Source organism: Bos taurus, chromosome 7, assembly GCF_002263795.3.
Source record: "Bos taurus isolate L1 Dominette 01449 registration number 42190680 breed Hereford chromosome 7, ARS-UCD2.0, whole genome shotgun sequence".
Lineage (NCBI taxonomy): Eukaryota > Metazoa > Chordata > Mammalia > Artiodactyla > Bovidae > Bos > Bos taurus.
This window is the reverse complement of record NC_037334.1, coordinates 39,889,840-39,910,379: the sequence shown is the minus strand read 5'-3', so window position 1 is coordinate 39,910,379 and position 20,540 is coordinate 39,889,840. Positions and strand designations below refer to the sequence as shown.

The 20,540-nt window shown below is 37.8% G+C and overlaps 1 protein-coding gene across 1 annotated transcript; it reads left to right on the top strand.

The window, feature by feature from the left end:
- Positions 1 to 12,543: 12,543 nt before the first annotated feature.
- OR7A128 (olfactory receptor family 7 subfamily A member 128) lies at positions 12,544 to 13,595 on the top strand (the record flags this gene model as incomplete). Its single annotated transcript, XM_002689039.2, has 1 exon — positions 12,544 to 13,595. A coding segment is annotated over one exon (993 nt), but the record flags the coding sequence as incomplete, so codon positions are not given.
- Between the last annotated feature and the right edge of the window lie 6,945 nt (positions 13,596 to 20,540).

Below are 20,540 nucleotides of genomic sequence, written 5' to 3'. Positions count from 1 at the left end.
GTTTTCTGATGCCCAAAATTTTGCACATAATACCATTTTAACATCTTTCACGTTTTCGTCTTTAAAAATGTTCACTGGATGTTATATTTTATATATTTTCTGTTGTGAATTGAGAGTTTATTTTCTAATAGCATTTATTTAATGGAAAGTTTAATCAGTAAAATGTCATAACATTCTAAAATATTATTTGTTTCTCTAGATAATAAGCTGTGAGGTTTTATTCCCCTTCTTTTATTAGGTATTTTGGGCATTAAGGGCATACGGTTTGGTAATAGTTCCAAACTGAGTTTGCAATGCTGCCAGAACCAGAAAAGAGTCTATCTCATCATAATCTCGCAAAATTACCTTAGTATTCTAGATTATTTTATCCCTGATGTATAGATCTCTCCTCTTACTCTCCATTTAATTTTTTTTTATGTTTCCTTAAATACTAGTCATAAAATGGGCATGTCCTTGAGAGAATTATCATTTCGTCAGTTCAGTTCAGTTCAGTCGCTCAGTCATGCCTGACTCTTTGCAACCCCGTGGACTGCAGCACACCAGGCTTCCCTGTCCATCACCAACTCCTGAAGCTTACTCAAACTCATGTCCATCGAGTCAATGATGCCATCCATCCATCTCATCCTCTGTTGTCCCCTTCTCCTCCTGCCTTCAATCTTCAATCAGTTGGTATTGCTTGCTATTTCTACGTAATTTTTAAATTGAAATGATATTGTTTTATCACATTATGAAATATTCATGTACAATATTTTATTTTGAGTTATACAGCATATTTACCACCAAAATGTTAGTTGCCAACCATAACCACATAGCTGTCCCTGTTTATCAAATTTATATCCCCTCTCCTCTCTCCTCTTGTAACTAGTCTATTTCTCTATATCTGTTTCTTTTTATGTGAATTTGGTTTGTTTATTTATTTAATGTTTTTTTCTTTCTTATATACCACACATGACTAAAATCATAGGGTGTTTGTCTTTTTGCATCTGACTTATTTCCTTCCATCATAACCTCCAAGTCCACATGGACATTTGTCAAAAATGTTAAGATTTCTTCTTTTATTTTAGCCATGCAGTATTCCATTGTAGATACATGCCACATTCTTTTTTCCTGTCTTATTTATTTATTTTAAATTGAAGGATAATTGCTTCATAGCATTGTGTTGGTTTCTGCCAAGCGTCAACATGAACCAGCCCTAGGTATATCTATGTCCCCTCCTTTTGAACCTCCCTCCTCTCTACCCATCCCACCCATCCAGGTTATTACAGAGCCCCAGTTTGAGTTCCCTGTGTCATGCAGCAAATTCTCATTGGTTATCTATTTTATGTATGGTAATGTATGTTTCTGTGTTAATCTCTTCATATGTCCAACCCTATCTTTCCTTCCCCATCATGTCCATAAAACTGTTCTTTATACCTGTGTCTCTATTGTCCCCCCTACAAATAATTTCATCAGTACCATTACCGATTCCATATATATGCATTAGTATATACTTGCTTTCTCTTTCTGACTTACTTCACTCTGTATAATAGGCTCTAGGTTCATTCACCTCATTAGAACTGACTCAAATACATTTCTTTTTATGGCTGAGTGACATTCCATTGTGTACATGTACCACAGCTTCTTTATGCATTCATCTGTCGGTGGACATCTAGGTTGCTTCTATGCCCTAGCTATTGTTAATAGTGCTGCAATGAACATGGGGGTATAGGCATTTTTTTCTCAATTTTGGTTTCCTCAGGGTATATGCCTCAGGGATTGCTGGGCCATAGGGTAGTTACATTCCAAGTTTTTAAAGGAATCGTCCATATTGGCTGCATCAATTTACATTCCCACCAACTGTACAAAAGGGCTCCCTTTTCTCCACACCCTCTCCAGCATTTATTGTTTGTAGATTTTTTGAGGATGGCCATTCCAAACAGGTGTGAGGTGATATCTTGTTGTTTTGACTTTCATTTATCTAATAAATAGCCTGATATTGAGCATCTTTTCATATGTTTATTAGCCATCTGTATGTCTTCTTTGGAGAAATGTCTGTTTAGGTCCTTTTCCCAATTTTAATTGGATTGTTTGTTTTTCTGGTATTGATTTGTATGAGCTGCTTGTATATTTTGAAAATTAATCCTTTGTCAATTGTTTCATTTGCTATTATTTTCTCTAACTCTGGGGGTTGTCTTTTCACCTTGTTTATAATTTTCTTTGCTGTGCAAAGCTTTTAAGTTTAGTTAGGTCCCACTTGTTTATTTTTGTTTTTATTTCCATTACTTTAGGAGGTGGGTCATAGAGGATCTTGCTTTGATTTATGTCATTGAGTGTTCTGCCTATGTTTTCTTTTAAGAATTTTATAGTTTCTGGTTATATATTTAGGTCTTTAATCCCTTTTTAGTTTACATTTGTGTGTGGTACTAAGAAGTGTTCTAATTTCATTCTTTTACATGCAACTGTCCAGTTATCCCAGCAGCACTTATCAAAGAGATTATCTTTGTCCCATTGTATGTTCCTTCCTCCTTTGTCAAATATAAGGTACCCACAGGTGTGGAGGTTTATCTCTGGAATTTCTATCTTGTTCCATTGGTCTATATCTTTGTTTTTGCGCAGCACCATACTGTCTTGATGACTGTAACTTTGTAACATAGTCTGAAATCTGGATGGTTGATTCTTCAAGCTCCACTCTTCTTTCTCAAGATTGCTATGGCTATTCTGGGTCTTTTGTATTTTCATATGTATTGTGAGACTTTTTGCTCTAGTTCTGTGAAAAATGCCATTGGTAATTTGATAGGGACCACACTGAATCTGTAGATTGCATTTGGTAGTCATTTCACAATATAGATTCTTCCAACCTAGGAATATGGCATATCTCTCCATTTGCTGATGTCTTCTTTGATTTCTTTCATCAGTGTGTTATAGTTTTCTGTAAAAAGCTTTTTTGTCTCCTTAGGTTTATTCCTAGATATTTTATTCTTTTTATTGCAATGGTGAATGAGATTGATTCCTTAATTTCTTTCTCATTTTTCATTGTTAGTGTACAGGAATGCAAGTGATTTCTGTGTGTTGATTTGTATTCTCCAAATTTGCTAAATTCACTGATTAGCTCTAGTAATTTTCTGATAGTATATTTAGGGTTTTCTATGTATAGTATCATGTCATCTGCAAACAGTGAGAGTTCTACTTCTTTTCCATTCTGAATTCCTTTTATTCCTTTTTCTTCTCTGACTACCTTGCCAAGATTTCCAAAGCTATGTTGAATAATAGTGGTGAGAGTGGGCACTCTTGTCTTGTTCCTGATCTTAGAGGAAATGCTTTTAGTTTTTCACCATTGAGAATAATGTTCTGTGGATTTGTCCTATATGGCCTTTTTATTTTGTCGAGGTAGGTTCCTTCTATGCCCATTTTTAAAGAGTTTTTTTTTTTATCATAAACTACCACACAATTGCATTCATCTCACATGCTAGTAAGTAATGCTCAAAATTCTCCAAGCCAGGCTTCAGCAATACGTGAACCGTGAACTTCCAGATGTTCAAGCTGGTTTTAGAAAAGGCAGAGGAACCAAAGATCAAATTGCCAACATCCACTGGATCATGGAAAAAGCAAGAGAGTTCCAGAAAAACATCTATTTCTACTTTATTGACTATGCCAAAGCCTTTGACTGTGTGCATCACAATAAACTGTGGAAAATTCTGAAAGAGATGGAAATACCAGACAACCTGACCTGCCTCTTGAGAAACCTGTACACAGATCAGGAAGCAACAGTTAGAAATGGACATGAAACAACAGACTGGTTCCAAATAGGAAAAGGAGTACATCAAGGCTGTATATTATCACCCTGCTTATTTAACTGATATGCAGAGTACATCATGAGAAACACTGGGCTGAAAGAAGCACAAGCTGCAATGAAGATTGCTGGGAGAAATATCAATAACCTCAGATACACAGATGACACCACCCTTATGGCAGAAAGTGAAGAAGAACTAAAGAGCCTCTTGATGAAAGTGAAAGAGGAGAGTGAAAAAGTTGGCTTAAAGCTCAACATTCAGAAAACGAAGATCATGGCATCTGGTCCATCACTTCATGGCAAATAGATAGGGAAACAGTGGAAACAGTGTCAGACTTTATTTTTTTGGGCTCCAAAATCACTGCAGATGGTGACTGCAGCCATGAAATTAAAAGACGCTTACTCCTTGGAAGAAAAGTTATGACCAACCTAGACAGCATATTAAAAAGCAGAGACATTACTTTGTCAACAAAGGTCTGGCTAGTCAAGGCTATGGTTTTTCCTGTGGTCACGTATGGATGTGAGAGTTGGACTATAAAGAAAGCTGAGCGCTGAAGAATTGATGCTTTTGAACTGTGGTGTTGGGGAAGACTGTTGAGAGTCCCTTGGACTGCCAGGAGATACAACCAGTCCATCCTAAAGGAGATCAGTACTGGATGTTCATTGGAAGGACTGATGTTGAAGCTGAAACCCCAATACTTTGGCCACCTGATACGAAGAGCTGACTCATTTGAAAAGACCCTGATGCTGGGAAAGACTGAGGGCAGGAGGAGAAGGGGACGACAGAGGATGAGGTGGTTGGATGGCATCACCGACTCGATGGACATGGGTTTGGGTGGACTCTGGGAGTTGGTAATGGACAGGGAGGCCTGACATGCTGCGTTTCATGGGGTCGCTAAGAGTCGGACACGACTGAGAGACTGAACGGAACTGAACTGAGTGCTGAATTTTACAGACAGCTTTTTCTACACCTATTGAGATTATCATATGGCTTTTTATCTTTCAATTTTTTCGTATGGTGTATCACATTGATTTGCATATATTGAAAAATCATTGAATCCTTGGGATAAATCAGACTTGATCATGGTGTATGATCTTAATGTCTTGTTGAATTCTATTTGCTAGAAATTTGTCGAGAATTTTTGCATCTATGTTCATCAGTGATATTGGCCCGTAATTTTCTTTTTCTGTGTTATCTTTGTCAGTTTTGGTATTACAGTGTGGTGGCCTCATATAATGAGTTTGGAAGTGTTCCTTTCTCTGCAATTTCTTAAAAGAGTTTTACAAGGACAGGCATTAGCTCTTCTCTAAATGTTTGATAGAATTCCTCTGTGAAGCCATCTGGCCCTGGGCTTTTGTTTTTTGGGGAGAGATTTTTTTCATCACAGTTTTTATTTCACTGCTTGCAATTGGCTTGTTCACAATTTCTATTTCTTCCTGGTTCAGTCTTGGAAGATTAAACTTTTCTAAAAATCTGTCCATTTCTTCCAGGTTGTTCAATTTATTGGCATATAGTTGTTCATAATAGTCTTTTATGATAGTCTTTTCTTTGTATTTCTGTGTTGTCTGTTGTAGCCTCAGCTTTTTTATTTCTAATTTTATTGATTTGATTCTTCTCTTTTTTTCTTGATGAGTCTGGCTAAAGTTTTGTCAAGTTTCTTTATCTTCTCAAAGAACCAGCTTTTAGTTTTATTCATTGTTACTATTGTTTCCTTCATTTCTTTTTCTTTTATTTCTCCTCTAATCTTTATGATTTCTTTACATCTGTTAACTTTGGGATTTTTTTGTTCCTCTTTTTCTAGCTGGTTTAGATGTAAAGTTAGGTTATCCATTCAATGTTTTTCTTGTTTCTTTTTTTTAATTTAAATTTATTTATTTTAATTGGAGGCTAATTACTTTACAATATTGTATTGGTTTTGCCATACATCAACATGAATCCACCACGGGTGTACACGTGTTCCCCATCCTGAACCCCCCTCCCACCTCCCTCCCCATACCATCCCTCTGGGTCATCCCAGTGCTCCAGTCCCAAGCATCCTGTGTCCTGCATCAAACCTGGACTGGCGATTAGTTTCTTATATGATATTATACATGTTTCAATGCCATTCTCCCAAATCATCCCACCCTCTCCCTCTCCCACAGAGTCCAAAAGACTGTTCTATACATCTGTGCCTATTTTGCTGTCTTGCATACAGGGTTATCGCTACCATCTTTCTAAATTCCATATATATGCATTTCTTGTTTCTTGAAACAGGATTGTATTGCTATAAACTTCCCTCTTAGAACTGACTTAGCTGCATCCCATAGGATTTGAGTTGTGTTTTCATTGTTATTTTGTTTCTAGGATTTTTTTCCCTTTTGATTTTTTAGTTACCTGTTCATTATTTAGAAACATATTGTTTAACCTCCATGTGTTTGTGTTTCTTACAGTTTTTTCCTCTATAATTGATACCTAGTCTTATAGTGTTGTGGTCAAAAAAGATGTTTGATACAATTTCAGTTTTCTTAAATTTACTGAGGTTTGATTTATGACCCAAGATGTGGTCTATCCTGGAGAATGTTCCATGTGCACTTGAAAAGAAAGTGTATTCTTCTGCATTTGGGTGATATGTCCAGACGATATCAATTAGATTCATCTGGTCTAATGTGCCATTTAAGGCTTGTGTTTCCTTATTTTCTGTTTTGATGATCTATTCATTGATGTAAGTGAGGTGTTAAAATCCACTACTATTATTGTGTTACTTTCAATTTCTCCTTTTATGTCTGTTAGTGTTAGTCTTATATATTGAGGTGCTCCTATGTTGGGTGCATAAATATTTATAATTGCTATGTCTTCCTCTTGGACTGATAGCTTGATCATTATGCAGTGTCCTTCCTTATCTCTTGTAATATTATTTACTTTAAGGTCTGTTTTGTCTGATATGAAGATTGCTATTCCAGCTTTCTTTTGATTTCCATTTGCATGGAATATCTTCTTTCATCCTCTCACATTCAGTCTGTATGTGTCTCTGGGTCTGAAGTGGGTCTGTTGTAGACAGTATATGTCATATGTTCTTGTGTTTGTATCCGTTCAGCCAGTCTTTGTCTTTTGGTTGGGACATTTAATTCATTTACATTTAAAGTAATGTTTTTATTGTCATTTTCTTAATTGTTTGGGGTTTATCTTTGTAGGTCTTTCCTTCTCTTGTGAATCCTGTCTATATAAGTCCCTTTTACATTTGTTGTAAAGCTGGTTTGGTGGTACTAAATTCTCTTAACTTTTTCTTGTCTGTAAAGTTTTTGATTTCTTCATCAATTATGAATGAGATCCTTGCCAGGTACAGTAATCTTGGTTGTAGATTTTTCCCTTTCTGTACTTTAAGTATATTTTTTCATTCTCTTTTGGCCAGCCAGCAGAATTTCTGCTGAAAGATAAGCCATTAATCATACAGGGTTTCCCTTGTATATTACTTGTTGCTTTTCCCTTGCTGCTTTAATATTCTTTCTTTGTGTTTAGTCTTTGTTAGTTTGATTAGTATGTGTCTTGGCAATTTTCCTCCTTGGGTTTATCTTGTATGGGATTTTCTATGCTTCTTGGACTTGATTGACTATTTCCTTTCCATATTTGGGATATTTTTGACTATAGTCACTTCAAAAATTTTCTCAGACCCTTTCTTTTTCTCTTCTTCTTCTGAACTCCTGTAATTCAAATGTTGGTGCATTTAATATTGTCCCAGAGGTCCCTGAGACTATCCACAGTTCTCTTCATTCGTTTTCCTTCATTCTGCTCTTTGGCAGTTATTTCCACCATTCTATATCTTCCAGCTCACTTATCTGTTCTTCTGCCTCAGATATTCTGCTATTGATCTTTTCCAGAGTATTTTCAATTTCAGTAAATGTGTTTTCTGTCTGTTTATTACTTCTAGGTCTTTGTTAAATGTGTTAATTGATCCTCGCATTTTCTCCATTCTATTTTAAAGGTTTTGGATCATCCTTACTATCATTACTCTGAATTATTTTTCAGGTAGCTTCCCTATTTCCTCTTTGTTTATTTGGTCTTGTGGGTTTCTAGCTTTTTCCTTCATTTGCACTATATTTTTCTGCCCTTTTTTTTTTTTTTTTTTCCTTTTCAAAAAAAAATTGTGTTTGAGGTTTCCTTATTTTGGGCTTCCCTGGTAGCTCAGATGGTAAAGCGTCTGCCTACAATGTGGGAGACCTGGATTCAATCCCTGGGTCAGGAAGATCCCCTGGAGAAAGAAATGACAACCCACTCCAGTATTCATGCCTTGAAAATCCCATGGACCAAGGAGCCTGGTGGGCTACAGTCCATCGGGTCGCAAAGAGTCGGACACAACTGAGCGACTTCACTTCACTTCACTTCACTTCTATCCCAGGCTTTAAGGCTGAACTCCTTCTTCCTTTTGATTTCTGCCCTTGGTGGATAAGGTTGGTCCCTTGGTTTGTGTAGGCTTTGTGTTGGGTGTGACTTGTGCTTGTGTTCTGGTGGGAGGAGGTGAGTTGTTGTTGTGCTTTGTTTTGTTTTCCCCGTCTGAGGGGCAGGGCTGTGTGGGGTGGTCGTCCTGTCTGCTGATGATTGGGTTTGTGTTTTTATTTTGTTTGTTGTTTGGGTGAGGCACCCTGCAGAGAGTCCTGGTGGCAGTTGGGTAATGCTGGTTCTTGTATACAGGTGGAGGCCTTTGTGGGAATTCTCACTAATTAATACTCCCTGGGATTAGGAGTTCTCTGGCAGTCTAGGGTCTTGGAGTCAGTCCTCTCACTCCAAAAACTCAGGGCCTGATTTCTGGCCATGGAATGGGGATTCAACAGGTGGGTTTTTATGGCATTAAAGGGAATTAAAACAAACACACCAAAACAAAAACAAGAAACAAAAGAACCCCCGGACAAATGGCAAATACTAACTCAGGCAAATAATAACAAAAATAATGGAATATACACACACATTTACACACATAAACAAAACCAGACAGTTCAAAAAATAATAAGTACAACAGATTGACTTGGCAAACAAAGGAAACCAAAATTGATATCAACCAGTTAAAAACAAAACTAACTAAAGGACAAACTGGAAAACAAAACCAAAGCAGGTGCCAACTGGGGAATAAAGCAATGAAAACAAAAACTAACCAACATCGTGTCAAAAAGAAAGAAAAGGAAAAAAAGAAAGACTAGAAAAGCAAAGTTAAATAGAGGTAGATAAAGAAAATGTATATATATTAAGGAATAACTACAGTGGGAAAAGAACAATAATAAAAGCACACAAAAGAATAAATATAGAATAATCATCATAAATTTTAAATATTTAAAAATTTAAAAATAAAAACCCCATAGAACTGCAAAAGGCCCAGATAGAGGCAGAAGTATACAAAAGAAATAAAAAGTGTGATTAAAAAAATTCTCAAAAGCTTAAATAGCTTTAATAGTACTAATAAAATAAACAACTACAGCAACAGAAAAAAATGAAAAAAAAAAAAGAAAACACCAGTAGCAACTACAGAACAAGTCAAAATATAATAATAGATGTTTTTCTTGAATCTCAGTGTTCTTGCCTGGAGAATACCAGGAACGGGGGAGCCTGGTGGACTGCCGTCTATGGGGTTGCACAGAGTCGGACACAACTGAAGTGACTTAGCAGCAGCAGCAGTTGTCACCATCCTTTCCCTTGCTGAGAATCACAGTCCACCTCATCTCCCTCAATTGCCCTCCAATACTGGGCTGGTCTCTGGACCAGTGTGGGGGCAGCTCAGACTCTAATCTGGTTTTACGCCTGTGTGTTCTTGCCTACAATGTTCACAGCTGCCAGAGCTAGTGCATTTTCTTTTGTGGAAACTGTCATTGTCCTTTTATGTATTCCATAGACACAGTCTGCTTAGTTGATTGTGTCAATTGAATCTGCAGCTTATACAGCTGGTGGGAAGATTTTGGGTCATCTTGCTCAGCCACACTGCCCCTGGGTTTCATTTGTCATTTTATCTTCACCTCTGCATGTGAGTTTTCCACAGAGTTTGCTTCTGAGGCTGCCCTGCTGGACCTGGGTCTGCCCCTGAGAGGACCAGGCGTGGAGGTGGCACAGCTGCTGGGATTGCCGAAGCCCTGGCAGCACCAAGTACTCAGAGGAGCCAGCAGCTAGGGCAGCAGGAATTACAGTGCTCTTAGGGTTTTTCTAGCCTCTGGAATTTCTGTCCCAGTAGAGATCAAGCATAGAGGGATGGTTGTTTGTATCACGGAGACCCTATCAATGCCAGGTGAGTAAAGGCACCGGTGGCTTTGTCAAGGCACATTGGCAAGGAGATATGGCACTATTAGGGTGTTGTTGTTTTTTTTTTCCCCCCTAGCCTTTGGCAGCTCTGCCCCAAGAGTGGAGGTGTTGCAGCTGCTTGGATCACAGGGACCCTGGCAGCACTAAGTGTGCAGGGATACCAACTCCCTCAGCCACAGGAGTTATGGCCCTATCAGAGGATTTTTCTAGCCTCTGGCAGCTGGAAATCAGAGGGCCTCTTTGGCTGATCCTTCTCTGTTGCTCGGCCCATTCAGGGACTTAAAGCGTCCTTCTCTGGCTGGGGTCCTTCTCTGCTGTTTGGTGCATGAGGCACTTAAAATCCCCTCCTCCTGGGGCCTTGTCTTTTGCTCAGTGCATCAGGCTCTTAACGGGCCAGCCTCTCTGGGGTCTTTCTCTATTGTTCAGCTGCTGGTCCTGGCCCTATGGGGAGAAAGAGGCTACAGTGATGGCTCCACCCCCTACACATGACTCAGCAGTATCACTTTGCCTTCATGGCTGCTGGATTTTCCTCCATAGGCACTTCCCACTGTGATCTCCTTCCTTACATCCCGCTGGGCCATCTATCCTGCAGTCAATAGCAGACCTCTCCCTGGGGTTGCTCTCAGATCTCTACACTCCAGCTCCAACAGCTGTGCTTTCTAAGGGACTTGCGTCCCTGTCTGAGGTAAATATGGCTGCAACAAGGATGGTCTGTGTGATTCTCATTCCATGCAGACTGTCACAGATCAGCTGTTTCACTCTCCAACAGCCTCAAGTGTTTCTCCTCCTTCCCAAACCATTGCCGCAATGTGGGGATCTGACCCCCTGGTTCAGTTCCCCCAGCCCCCAGGTGCAGATGCAGTTCTGCTCACTCTCCTCTTTTTCTCCCATTTACTTTGTCCTACCAAATTTTGGGTGGTACTATGTATTCTTTTCTGGTGGTCAGGTACTCATGCCCATTCTCAGCTGGTGTTCTGCAAGATCTTCTGTGTTTGCATTATAACATCCATATTGTTATATATGGTATTTATTCTTCATTAGTTTATTATGGATTTTCATGTTGACTACTTTTCAGATGTTAGACCATCCTTGCATCCCAGGAACAAATCCCACTTAATAATGGTGTGTAGTCCTTTTAAGGTATTTTTTTATTCAGTTGCTAGTATTTTGTTGAGACTTTTTGTTCTACATTTATCAGAAATAGTGGGCTATAATTTGCTTGTTTTCCTTGTTGTCATGGTCTGGTTTTGGTATCAGGATAAGGTTGGCCTCACAAAATTCATAAGGATGGTCTTCTCTCTTTTAATTTTTTGGAAGAATTTATTTCTGCTTTGATTTTTCTTATGTTCTTTCTTTTACTAACTTTTGGCTCTTTGCTCCTTTTCTATGTTCTTTTAGATATAAAGTTAGATTGTTTGTTTAGATCTTTCTTGTTTCTTGTGGTAGATAAGGATTACTATACAATTCTCTCTTATTACTAAGTTTGTTTTATCACAATGGTGTAAGTATGTCATATATTCATTTTTATTTGTATACATAAATTTTATGACTCCTTTGATTTGTAATATTCCAATCGTTAAGTAGCACATTGTTTGACATGCATATATTTATGATTTGTCCAACTTTTTCTTATAGTTGTCTTATAGTTTCATACCATTGTGATCAGAAAATGCTTGATATAATGTTAATCTTCTAAATTTATTAAGACTTGTATTGTTTCCCAGTACATGGTCTACTCTTGAGAAAGGTCCATTTGCACTTAAGAAGAATGTGTCCTTCCGACCCAATGTTTCATATAAGGCTACTATTTCCTGTTGACTTTATGTTTCAATGATCTATTCGCTATGTAAGCAGGGTGTTAAAATCCACTACTCTTCTTGTGTTGCTGTCAGCTTTCTCCATTTAGATCTCAAAAACCGCCTTATACATGTCAGTTCTTCTGTTTTAGATGCATATATATTAATAACTAGCATTAGCTTTATAACTTTGTCTTCATCATTTTTAGGTCTTCCTGAATTCTCAGTAATAAATAACACCCTCATCCACTGTTTTTATACCGGTTTTTCTATCTTCACATATGTCACTATGTCACATGACATTTTTTCACTGTCATTGTATCATTTGGCTTTTGTTTCTCACAATCTTATGCCTAGAAAATGGCCAGTACTCACCATATGTTCCTCAAATGCATAAAATATTTCTCATTACAACTGTTTAATGCATGATTCCTTGGGAGAAAGTCTGAAAATTTTCTCCATATAACCATCTATATAGGACTACCTGAGGACTTTAGATAACTTTTCCTACTCAGTCTGTATATTTCCTACTCAGTCTGTACAGACTTTCCAACAAGTCTGTATATTTCCTCTCTCTCTAACAGAATTCCTAGTCAGAGATGTTGTAAAACATCTATTAAATGTTTTATATATATTTACTTTATATATATATGGTTTAAAATATACAATGTAGCATTTTAAATAATAATACTTATTTGTGCAAAATTATATATGTATTTTTTATTCTTAGTCATCAACACCAGCACATGGTACCAGGAAATGATACACAAAATTCAGGATTTCTTCTTCAGGGTTTATCAGTGGAACCAGAACTGCAACCATTCATATTTGGAATATTCCTCTCCATGTATCTGATCACTTTGTTTGGAAATCTGCTCATCATCCTGGCTGTCATTTCAGACTCCCGTCTTCACACTCCCATGTACTTCTTCATCTCCAACTTGTCCTTTGTTGACATCTGTTTCACTACCACGACAATCCTAAAGATGCTAATAAATATACAGATCCAGAGCAAAGTTATATCCTATGGAGGGTGCATTGCCCAGATGTATTTTTACATGCAGTTTGCAGCACTGGATGATTTTCTTTTGACTGTGATGGCCTATGACCGCTTCCTGGCCATCTGCCACCCCCTGCACTACACGGCCATCATGAACCCCCGACTCTGTGGACTGCTGGTGCTGCTGTGCTGGATCATTAGTGCCCTGTTTTCCTTGTTAGAAAGCTTACTGGTCTTACAGCTGTCCTTCTGTACAGACTTAGAAATCCCCCACTTTTTTTGTGAAATCAAACAGGTTGTACTACTTGCCTGTTGTGACACTTTTCTTAATGATGTTTTTATGTATTTTACATCAGTGCTGTTGGGTGGTGGCCCCCTGGCTGGTATTCTTTATTCTTACTCTAAGATACTATTCTCTATACATAGAATCTCATCACCTCAGGGGAAATATAAAGCATTTTCCACCTGTGTATCGCACCTCTCAGTTGTCTTCTTATATTATTGTTCAAGCCTAGGAGTGTACCTTAGTTCTACTGGTACCCACAGCTCACATTCAAGTGCAACAGCCTCAGTGATGTACACTGTGGTCACACCCATGCTGAACCCCTTCATCTACAGTCTAAGAAATAAAGACATAAAGAGTGCTCTGAAAAGATTCTTTCAGATGGCAGTCATAAAAAGGAAAATTGTTCTGGATCTGAAGAATCATCCTTGAAGAACGACTCAAAACCTTAAAACAAGGAATCCCTATTGTTTGATCAGATTCTGGGTGTTGAACTTGCTGTTTGTATTAGTTTCTTAAAATTTCCATTTCTTTGATTTGAACACTTTAGACAATTTGTATACTCGCTATTTTAAGTTTCCCCCTCTATCTGCTGATTTTTTTGTTCATTTTCTTTTGTCCATTTCCCCAGTTTTCCATTTTTATTTGTGCGTTTTCCTACTTTCACAAAGTTTTTCCCAGCCTTGGAGAAGAAAAACTTGGAAATTTTGATTAATTTTGTGGTACAACATGGGTTAATTAAAGATAATTTTTCTCAAATGACATTTATTATCCTGAATGATTTTAGAAGAACCATAAAAACTGGAAAATGAGTAATGAAATTTCAGTAACTACATACATATCAATAATTACTTTAAGTGCCAGTGGAATAAATGATTCAATAAAGAGACATAAGGTAGCTGAGTGGGGTTCCCAGGTGGTGCAGTAGTAAAGAAACTGCCTGCCAATACAGGAAATGTGGAAGATGCAAGGTCAATCCCTAGGTTGAGAAGATCACCTAGAAGGGGAAGTGGCAACCCACTCCAGTATTCTTGCCTGAAAAATTCCACTGTCAGAGGAGCCTGGCAGGCTACATATAGTCCATGGGGTCACAAAGAGTCAGATATGACTGAGCAACTTAGCACACATATCTATATACTGCATATAAGAGACTAACTTCAGACTAAATTTTCACAAATAATGAATGTAAGGGAATGGAAAGGTATTTTATGCATGTGAACTTTATAAGAAAGGGGGGTTGCAATATTCATACCAGAAAAAATAGACTTTAAAGAAAATTTGTCTTTATTGCATAAGACAAAGTGTATTACATAATGTGAAAGGAATCAACACAAGAAGAGTACATACTAAAAATATTTGCTAACATATATATACCTAGAGCTTCCCTTGTGGCTCAGCTGGTGAAGAATCTGCCTGCAATGCATGAGACCTGGGTTTGATCCTTGGGCTGGGAAGATCCCTGGAGAAGGGAAAGGTTACCCACTCCAGTATTCTGGCTTGGAGAATTCCATGGACTGTAAAGTCCATGGGGTTGCAAAGAGTGAGTGACTTTTGCTTTGTATACCTAAGATAAGAGAAACTAAAGGATAAAGTAAATATTCACTTATATGAAGGGAAACATTAGCAATAATACAAGAACAACAGGAAATGTTAACAACTCATCTTCATCAATGGACTAATCATCTAGACCAAAAAAATCACTAAGGAAACAGTGGTCTTAAATGACATTAGAAGAGCTGTACTTAATAAATACATAAAGAACATTAAATTTTTTAAAAACCACACTTTTTATAGTTCTTGTGGAGTATACTCCAGGGTAGATCACATGATAGCCCAGGTAACAAGTCTTCTCAAACTTACAAGTATAGAAGCTGCATCATGCATGTTTGGAGCACAGTGGTATGAAACCAGAAAGCAACTATAGGAAACAAAATGAGAAAAATACAAACCTATGGCAACTAAAAAGCATATAATTAAAAACCTAATGAGAAAACGAAGAAATCAAAGAGGAAATCAGGAAATATTCCCCCCCCAAAAAAGAAAATGAGAGCACAAATTTCCAAAATACGGGGGATACAGCAAAAACCTATAAGAGTGATTTTAATACCAACACAAGTGTACCTCAAGGAATAAGGATATTCTCATATAAATCACCTAAGTTACCATCCAAAAGAATTAGGAAAAGTAGAACAAAGAAAGCTCAGAGTCAGTAGAAGGAAATAGTGGTAGAAACTAAATGAAATACAGACCAAAAATCGAAAAGATCAATAAAATCGAGAGCTTGATTTTCATAAAGGATAACCAAAATTGACAAGCCTTCAGCCAGGCTCAATAAGGAAAAAAAGAGATATGGAAAGGAAGAAGTAAAACAGATGCCATAATACTATGCTAAAGATCAATAAAATCGAGAGCTTGATTTTCATAAAGGATAACCAAAATTGACAAGCCTTCAGCCAGGCTCAATAAGGAAAAAAAGAGATATGGAAAGGAAGAAGTAAAACAGATGCCATAATACTATGCTAAAGATCAATAAAATCGAGAGCTTGATTTTCATAAAGGATAACCAAAATTGACAAGCCTTCAGCCAGGCTCAATAAGGAAAAAAAGAGATATGGAAAGGAAGAAGTAAAACAGATGCCATAATACTATGCTACTAGAAAATGACTAGAGTTTATCAATCAGTGTGGCGATGCAATATCTTGGATTCCTATACACTCTTTTTATTTCAAAAGAAAAGAGAAAAAAAAAGAAAAAAAGTAGCTGGAGGAATTGGATTCTCTGATTTCAGAGTAGACTACAAAGCTACAGTAATCAAAAGAGTATGGTGGTATCACAAAACAGAAATACAGATCAATGAAATGGGATTTAAAGCCTGAACCAGGCGCTTCTAGTAATCTATGAAAAAGGAAGCAAGAATATACAATGGAGAAAAGGTGGTCCCTTCAAAAAGTGGTGCTGGGAAAATTGGACATCCACATGTATAATTAGAAACATTACCTTGACACCCCAAGCATTCTTATTTTGAAGGTAGATACTGGAAATATGGCTTTCTAGATGGCTCAGTGGTAAATCTGCCTGCAATGCAGGAGACCTGTGTTCAATCCCTGGGCCTAGAAGATCCCCTGGAGAAGGAAATGGCAACCGGCTCCAGTATTCTTGCCTGGAGAATCCCATAGATAGAGGAACCTAGTGGGCTACAGTCCATGGGATCACAGGAGTCAAACATGACTTAGCGACTAAACCACCACCAACTAACACCATACACAAAAACAAACTATAGATAGATTAAATATTTAAATGTAAGGCCAGATACTATAAAAAATCTTAGAGGGAACCATAGGCAGAACACTCTCTGACATAAATCACAATAAGATCTTTTTAGATTCATCTTCTAGAGTAATGAAAATAAAAACAAAAATAAATAGGATCTAATTAAACTTTAAAACTTCTGCACATCAAAGGAAATCATAAAGAAAACAAAACAGCAAGGCTCAGAATGGGAGAAAATATTTATGCACAAAGCAGTTTACAAGGGATTAATCTCCAAAATATACAAAGAGCATATGCAGCTCAATTAAAAAAGAATCCAATCAAAAAATTGTCAGAAGACGTAAATAGACAATGCAATGTCTGACATGTCTTCTGCAATGAAGACAAACAGATGGCCAAAAAGCATGTGAAAAAATGCTCAACATCACTAATTATTAGAGAAATACAAATCAAAGCTACAATGAGATATCACCTCACACTGGATGGAATGGCTATCATCAAAAAAAATCTACAAACAGTAAATGATAGAGAGGGTGTGGAGAAAATGGAACCTTGATATACCATTGGTGGGAAAATTTGTATAGCCAATGTGAACTGTGTGAAGGTCCCCTGAAAAGCTAAAAATAGAACTATTGTATGACCCAGCAATCCCATTCATGGGATTCCCATTCATAAATCCCATTCATTTATCTGAAGAAAACTATGTTTCAAAAAGACATTTGCATCCCAATGTTCATTGCAGCATTGTTTGCAATAGCCAGAACTTATAAGTAACCTAAATGTCCATCAACGTGCTTCCCAGGTGGCACAGTGGTAAAGAATTAACCTGCCAATACAGGAGACATAAGAGACGTGGGTTCAATTCCTTGGTTGGGAAGATCCCCTGGAGTAGGAAATGGCAACCACACTCCAGTATTCTTGCCTGAAAGATTCCATAGTCAGAGGAGTCTGATGGCTACAGTCTTTGGGGTCACAAAGAATCAGACATGAATAAGCAACTGGACACATACACATTGAAATGTTCATCAACAGAGGAATGGATAACAAAATAGGCACATGTATACAATGGAATACTACTCAGCCAAAAAAGGAACAAATTTGAGTCAATTGTAGTGAGGTGGATGAGCTTAGATCTTGTTATATAGAATTAAGTAACTCACAAAGACAAAAACAAATATTGTGTATTAACACATAAACATGGGATCTTAAGAAATGAAATTGATGAACCTATCTGCAGGGAAAGAATGAAGATGCAGACATAGAGAATGGACTTGTGGATGCAGTTGGGGTAGGAGATGGTGAGGCAAATTGTGAATGTAGCACTGACATGTATACACTACCATGTGTAAAATAGATCGCTAGTGGGAAGATGCTACACATATTTTTTGAAAATTTCCTTCCAGACAGGAAATGACTCTTTTAGGCCTCTTGTTCCTTATCTATAAATAGGGAAATTCCACTGATGTAATAGAATCGGTGTATTAATTAAGAGCAGCTGTGACTAAGTCCCAGGTATGCATTTACTTAGCTCAGTGTGACATCAGAGGACCACAGGGACAGAAAGTCCAGCATTGTCCTGCCACCAGGACAGGGAGCTGGGATCTTTCAGGGACATCTCCTCCCAGGAATCACACATGGAAGAAGATACTTGAGAATCCACTGATCTAGTCTGTGTTGTACTCAGGGACATACATTTGACCCCTCACATTGCTGGATCATCGAAAAAGCAAGAGAGTTCCAGAAAAACATCTATTTCTGCTTTATTGACTATGCCAAAGCCTTTGACTGTGTGGATCACAATAAACTGTGGAAAATTCTGAAAGAGATGGGAATACCAGACCACCTGACCTGCCTCTTGAGAAACCTGTATGCAGGTCAGGAAGCAACAGTTAGAACTGGACATGGAACAACAGACTGGTTCCAAAAAGGAAAAGGAGTACGTCAAGGCTGTATATTGTCACCCTACTTATTTAACTTATATGCAGAGTACATCATGAGAAATGCTGGGCTGGAGGAAGCACAAGCTGGAATCAAGATTGCAGGGAGAAATATCAATAACCTGAGATATGCAGATGACACCACACTTATGGCAGAAAGTGAAGAAGAACTGAAGAGCCTCTTGATGAAAGTGAAAGTGGAGAGTGAAAAAGTTGGCTTAAAGCTCAACATTCAGAAACCGAAGATCATAGCATCCAGTTCCATCACTTCATGGCAAATAGATGGGGAAACAGGGGCTGACTTTATTTTGGGGGGCTCCAAAATCACTACAGATGGTGATTGCAGCCATGAAATTAAAAGACATTTACTCCTTGGAAGGAAAGTTATGACCAACCTAGACAGCATATTAAAAAGCAGAGACATTACTTGGTCAACAAAGGTCCATCTAGTCAAGGCTACAGTTTTTCCAGTGGTCATGTATGGATGTGAGAGTTGGACTGTGAAGAAAGCTGAGCACTGAAGAATTGATGCTTTTGAACTGTGGTGTTGGGGAAGACTCTTGAGAGTCCCTTGGACTGCAAGGAGATCCAACCAGTCCATCCTAAAGGAGATCAGTCCTGGGTGTTCATTGGAAGGACTGATGTTGAAGCTGAAACTCCAACACTTTGGCCACCTGATGCAAAGAGCTGACTCATTTGAAAAGACCCTGATGCTGGGAAAGATTGAGGGCAGGAGGAGAAGGGGACAACAGAGACTGAAATGGTTAGATGGCATCACTGACTCAATAGACATAGGTTTGGGTGGACTCCAGGAGTTGGTGATGGACAGGGAGGCCTGGCATTCTGCAGTTCATGGGGGTCGCAAAGACTCAGACACGACTGAGCAACTGAACTGAACTGAATGCTATTTAAGGATAAATTATTCTTTAAAACCTATTCTTATCTCCCTATGTAATTAGCAATATACAGCTATTTTTCATCTGTGGATGTGAATTAATTTCTGCAATAGGAAATCTACACAGAGAAATCAATAAATGTTAATGAAACTAGATATCTTAATAGAGTGAAATATTTGATTTAAATAGATAATTTGAAATAAAGGATTCAAGACATACATATTTCAACTTCCACAGTAGGACTGAAGAATTGCAAGTCTCACTGAGGATCTGATTTTTGCAAACATGTGTATTTATTCAGCTCTAGGAAATTTTCCATTTTATAGTACTCTTTAAATAATCTTTATTTTTATTTCTTCAGAAATTTTGATTGATTTGTTATTATTTTAATTTGCATTTCTCTAATAATTAGTGATGTTGTGCATTTCTTCATGTGCCTGATAGTCATCTGTATCTCTTCTCTGGGAAAATACTCAGGTGTTCTGCCCATTTTTCAATCAGGTTTTTTTAAATATTAAGATGTATGAGCTGTTTATATATTTTGAATATTAACTCCTTATTGGTCACAGTATTTGCAAAGATTCTCACCCATTCACTTGATTATCTTTTCAGTTTGTCAATGGTTTCCTTTTCCATAAAAGTGCTTTTAAGTTTATTTAGGCCCTAGTTATTAATTTTTGTTTTTTCATTTTTTTAAGCATTAGAAGGAAGATCTTCAAAGGAAAGTAGAGACATTACTTTGCAAAGGTCCGTCTAATCAAGGCTATGGTTTTTCCAGTAATCATGTATGGATATGAGAGTTGGACTATAATGAAAGCTGAGCACCAAAGAACTGATGATTTTGAACTGTAGTGCTGGAGAAGACTCTTGAGAGTCCCTTGGACTGCAAGGAGATCCAACCAGTCCATCCTAAAGGAGATCAGTCCTGAGAGTTCATTGAAAGGACTGATGTTGAAGTTGAAGTCTGATACTTTGGCCACTTGATGGGAAGAACTGACTCCTTGGAGAAGACCCTGATGCTGGGAAAGATTGAAGGTGGGAGGAGAAGGGAATGACCAAGTATGAGATGGCATCACCGACTCAATGGACATGAGTTTGGGTAAACTCTGGGAGCTGGTGATGGACAGGGAGGCCTGGAGTGCTGCAGTCCATGGGGTTGCAAAGAGTCGGACATGACTGAGCAACTGAACTGAACTGAACTGATGTCAAAGAATATTTAGCTTATGTTCTCTTCTAGTATTGTGTGTGTGTGTGTGTGAGAGAGAGAGGTCTTACCTTTAGAACTTTAAGCTATTATGAGTTTGTTTTTGTATATGGTTTGAGGGAATATTTT